At 37.3% G+C, this 5744-nt stretch overlaps 1 protein-coding gene across 1 annotated transcript; it reads right to left on the bottom strand.

Moving 5' to 3' along the window:
• Positions 1-1193: 1193 nt before the first annotated feature.
• Positions 1194-2515, bottom strand: LOC104847534 (zinc finger protein 260-like). Its single transcript, XM_010602976.1, is given in 2 exon segments — positions 1194-2104; positions 2107-2515. Coding segments are annotated over 2 exon segments (1320 nt in total).
• Between the last annotated feature and the right edge of the window lie 3229 nt (positions 2516-5744).

Here is a 5744-nt window from a genome sequence, read left to right on the forward strand (position 1 = left end):
GGAGGAGGAGGAGGAGGAGGAAGAAAGTAAAAAAGTTTTTTTTCCATAATCATATCTTAGTACATGGGTTGGTTAGTGTTGATTTCATTCAAAACATATACAGGTGTCATTTACAATATGCTCATCACTTCAGTTTTCTTCATTCCACATGATTTCTTCCTCTTTTACTGTTAATATGTATAGATTTAATTTGTACACAACTGCTGAAAGAATATTCTATGCTATGACTGTATCACATTTCATTCATCTATTTCACAAACAACAAACTTTGTGTCCAAGTTTTGGCTACCATAATTCATACTGTAATAAACAGTGTAGATGTTTCAGATTTTGAGGTCTGCCTATTGATCAATTAATCAAGGCCAATATAGATAGATACATAGACCCAAGATTAATTGCTAACCTAGCGTTGTACACCTGTAAATGCAGTATTTGGGAGGTTGAAGCCGGAGGATTATACATTCAAGCCTCACCTGGGCAACTTAAAGAGACCCTATTCCAAAAACATGGGCTGGGGATATAGCTTACCACAAAAACAATGGGATCAATTCCCAGTACCAAAAACAAAGAAGGAACTGCTAAAAATCCTGGATCCTAGTTTAGAAATTTTCTCTTGCCTCAAGATTAAAAATATTCCCCTATAAAATCTTATATTGTTCCACTTTTTGCATTCTAATCTTAAGTACATTTAGAATGTATAAATTACAAATATTTTCATGTACAATGATGGCAGAGATCTAGTATTTTACCATAAGAAGAATTAATTACCTTGAGATCAATTTTTGTCATCCATGATCCAATTTGAGATACCATTTCTATCAATTACAAATTTCCTATAAATTCAAGCATTTCTGGATTTAAGTCTCTCCTAATTTCACTTTTCTACAAATGTAAAACAATAATTTTGATGATTATAGTTTCACAAACTTCCTATGTAGCAAAACAAGATGGTAATTTTATCTAATTTCAAATCTTTGTATCTTTCATATTGTCTTAACGCAGCTGGTAGGCCCTTTAGACTTAATGCTAATTAATGTCCATTACTGTATCCTAATTGTACGCAGAATACTTCTTAAAGTTTAGTATTAACAATGTTTATTGTGGGAGTTTCAGGGATATAGGCTTTCATTATACTCTGACACTTATTAAATAGTTTTGAGTTGCTGCAGAAAAATTTCTACATGTATATCTCTTTAATGTAAAACAAAATTAGAAATATTATTAAGTGTAAATTCTGCTGAAAGGTTTCCTAAATCCCAGGCATTCATACGACTTTGAGGAGTACGAATTTTCTGGTGTCTAATGCAATGTGACTTCTGTCTGAAAGCTTTCCCACATTCACTGCATTGATAAGGGTTTTCACCAGTATGGATTCTCATGTGTAGACCAAGAGTTGAGAACTGAGAAAAAGCTTTCCCACATTCATTACGACCATAGGGTTTCTCACCTGTATGGATTCTCATGTGCGCAGTAAGAGATGAGCTTTGACGGAAGGCTTTCCCACATATTTTACATTCATAAGGTTTATCACCTGTATGAATTCTCACACACACAGTGAGTGATGTGACCCATGAAAAGGCCTTTCCACATTCATTACATTCATAGGATTTTTCTCTCATATGGACACTGTGATGTTTAATGAGGTATTGCTTCTGCCTGAAGATTGTTCCACATTCATTACATTTATATTGTTTCTCTCCAATATGAATTTTCTCGTGCTCAGTGAGATTTGACTTGCCACTGAAGGCTTTCCCACATTGCTTACATGTGTAGGGTTTCTCTCCAGTGTGACTTCTTTCATGTCTTATGAGGCCTAACTTCTGAATGAAAGCTTTTCTACACACTTTATATTCATAATAAAATTTCTCTCCTGTATGGATTCTCTGATGGGTAATGAGGTTTTCTTTCTGGCTAAAGGTTTTCTCACACTCATTACATTTGAAAGGTTTCTTTCCGCTATGGATATTCTGATGTTTAATGAGATGTTGCTTCTGGTGGAAGGCTCTTCCACACCAGTTACTTTCAAATGGGTTTTCTTCAGTGTGAATTTTCTCATGTTCACTGAGGTATTACTTGCTATTAAAAGCTTTCCCACATTCCTTACTGCATATAGTTTATTTCCTGTATGATTTCTCTGATGCCTGATGAGGGCTACCATTTGAATAGGTGCTTTCCAAAATTCAGAAGGTTTTTCTCCACTATAATATTTCTGATGAGAAAGAAAGTTTCCCTTCTGGCTGAAGTATTTTCCACATTCATTACATTCACGTGATTTCTTCCCTTTATGACTTCTCAAACGTAGAGTAAAGGATGAGATCTGAGAGAACACTTTACCACATTCAATATATTCATGTGATTTCTCTCCAGTATGCATTTTCTTATGTTCTACAAAGTTTCTTTTCAGCCTACAAGTTCTTCTACACTCCTTACATTCATAAAGTTGCTTTCCAATATGAATTTCATCATCCTGAATGAGATCTGATTCGCTCTGAAGACATTCTAGCATTTTTGTCATGCATGGGAATTTTCTCCTAGGTTCCCCTAGTATCTGCTGAGATGCATTAAGGATAAGAGCTTTCCAACATTCACTGAAGTCATATGGTTTCTTTTCAATATTAATTATCGGGTATGGTAATGAATTTATGAAAGAAAACTTTTCTTGCATTGATTATTCTGAGATGCAGTGATTATATAAAGGGATAAAACCATAGCATTCTCTTTATATGAATGTGTCTTTCTTATACACTATCATGTTTAAATTATACATAAGTATGAATTGTGTTTCAAACTCTCTTAAACTTAGTCCCATATATAGAAGCCTAGCCCTGAAATCAGTGTGTATCACTGCAATGTCAGTTAATTCTCAGAGGAAATACTTTCCTGTTTCCTATGTTTTCTGAGTTTTTCCTTAGTATATATTTTCACAAAGAAATATGAAATATAACTCACAAGTCTTTAATGTTGATTTCTCATCTGCTTATGAACTGCCAGGCTTCTTCCACAGACAAAGAGGGCAACCAAGATTGACTTTTCATTGCAAGCTTTTGATCTAGCCAATGGCAGGAAGGATAAGAAGACCATGGAGAAAATTTTCATGATGCTTCTCACCCAATTGGCAAGCTATATCACCCAATAGATTCCCATGGAATTCACCAAATATGAGTTATGTGAGTAGAGAATTTGGAAAGGGCTGAACCTTCCTGAGGGCTTCCCTTGCTATTTCATAACACATTGTCACATTGAAACCTCACGGCAACCCTGTTGGTATAGCACACAATTTTCCCATTTTGTGGCCAAGAAGTATTCATGAAAAGAAGATGAGACTTCAGCCAGTTTGTGGAGGTCTAAGATTTCAGTCTGGCTTTCTGTAAAACACATGTTTTTCTCTCTGCACAATCCAGGTTCTGGCCTTCCAGACCCAGGGGTGTTTTGATTTTTTATTCTTTGGTTCAAAGTGAAGTGCTGTAAACAACTCATTATTTCCACGTATTCAGACACCGGACTTTGTAATTAATGATGATGACAATGATGATGATGATGATGATAACTTGACCAGGGAATTCCTATAGAAATAAGATGCCTTTCTCTAGACTGACTTGATTCAAAATAAAGTCAAAGAGGGCTTTTATTCCAAGGGCTGTTGCTATGAATGTGCAGCATCCATGCACTCCCATTCCTCCTTCACTTCTTTCCTTGGTGGATCCATGCTCTGACCCATGCTGTGATTGATCCCAGGGTATTATGTTTGCACTCAGCTCACAGCTGGATGGGAGTGACCTTGACCTACTCCTTTTCTAGGACATCAACTATTGATCGGCTGCACCTGAACGGCAGCAGACTTGGTGATATTCATGAATGCAGCAAGGCCACATTTGCTGTCTACATAGGGCTATTTCTCCTTCCAAAGACCCGGGGATGTAAATAGCATGGTTTGGAGGGCGGACGCAGGCAAAGTGAGCATTGGGAAGTGGGACGGCACACGCAAGAGACTGGGTCTAAATAATAAAGCAGCTCCAAAAGTTTTCCAGGACCTGGGAATGCTGAGTGTAGGCTTCTGCTTCAGATTTCCAGGGAGCAAACCATGCTGAGAGGCAAAATGCAATCTCTGATCCATAAATGTAAACTGGGAAGGAAGATTATCCAACTTGCCTTATGAGTCACAGTGTGGTATGAGAGATAGGAGAGAGACGTAAAAAGAGGGGTTGGGGCAAAATTAAAATATTTGTTTGTTTGTTTGTTTGTTTTTGGTACAGGGGATTGAACTCGGGTCCTTGCTCTTGCAAGGCAGGCCGCCGAACTGCTGATCTAAATCCCCAGCTAAAATTAGAATTTTTATTCTTTAACAAATATCCGTTGACTCCTCCTACTGTGTCTGATGATATGCTAGTCAGTGAAGACAAAGCAAAGCCAATAGAATCTACTGGCGCTATTCATGTGATCACACAAGTGTACATATCTGAATTGTATTTATATTGATTTTCATTTTTATTAGTATGTGCTTGCAGTACTTACTGATTACATCATCATGGAGAGCTGGCACATCCACATCACCCATCTTAATTGTTTTTATGTCCCCTTCTTTTCCCTCATCTCTCAGTCCTCTTCTCTATTGCAAATATCTATTTCCATATTTCCTATTATCTTTTATTTCTTATCTTTTTATTTTTTATTTTCCCCTGAATTTATGTATGTTTTGGACTCCTCACATGAGAGAAATAATGCTGCATTCGAGCTCATGTATCTGATTTATTATTGGTGGGAATGTAAACTATTATAACCACTATGGAAATCAGTATGAAGAAGCCTCAGAAAACTAAAACTAGAAATTCTATTTGACCCTCTATTCCCCTTCTAGGTAGCTTCCCAAAGCATGCAAACTCTATTTACTAGGTAAAAAGATCCATGCAGCTATGAGCATGTCTATGAAGAGGTCCTGACTTATCCTAGGGAGTTGGTGTCACTGTACGGAGGGGACAAGACAAGACATATAAAAGTCTCGATGAAAAAGTCATCCATTATGTTCTAATCCCAATCTGTACAATAAAGCTGGTGGCAGAATGGTAAAAGAGTGGTGTGTGAGAATCAACTCATTGGGGGACTTTGTAGGCAACACTGAGGAGTTTTATGGCAAAGGATTCATGAAGAGCTAATTGTTGGGTGCCACGGATGCACTTTAGTGCAAGAGTAAAATGATGGGATTTACCGTTTTAAGAGATTACCCTGGCCACATGAATAATTAGATTGTTGAAAGCTTGCAGATGGATATTCAGTGCCTACTAGTAAAATCTGTTGAAGTTATCACTTTGCGTATAAGTATGGACAAATATAGGAAAGGAATCTGTTTTGTCTACTATTTTAATACAATGTGCCAAGGATTGTGACAACAACTTAGTAATGCTCATTTCATTTCATCTGTGTAAGATCTCTAAGAGGCAGACATATTTCTGTCACTTGACAGACAAGAGAATATTTACTTTGGTCAAATTTACCTGTTCCTACCTGATACATCCGTCTATGCCCCCAGCCAGGCACACATTCAAGTACACCCACATCCACCCTACTGTTTGCCAAGGCACCCACCCATCTACTTATGCATTTGTCTAGATGTTTGGTTGAGAATACAATGAAAGCCTTGTGTTAGGCCTCGGAATTAGACTGGCAAATAAGACACCACCCACACCCTCAAAAATGCATGCTCTAATGGAGCTATGAGTCAGTAAATTATTGACCACAGAGCAGTGGAG

The sequence above is a fragment of the Fukomys damarensis genome, unplaced genomic scaffold (genome assembly GCF_012274545.1).
Source record: "Fukomys damarensis isolate Sample0158 unplaced genomic scaffold, DMR_v1.0_HiC HiC_scaffold_36, whole genome shotgun sequence".
In the NCBI taxonomy this organism is placed as follows: domain Eukaryota; kingdom Metazoa; phylum Chordata; class Mammalia; order Rodentia; family Bathyergidae; genus Fukomys; species Fukomys damarensis.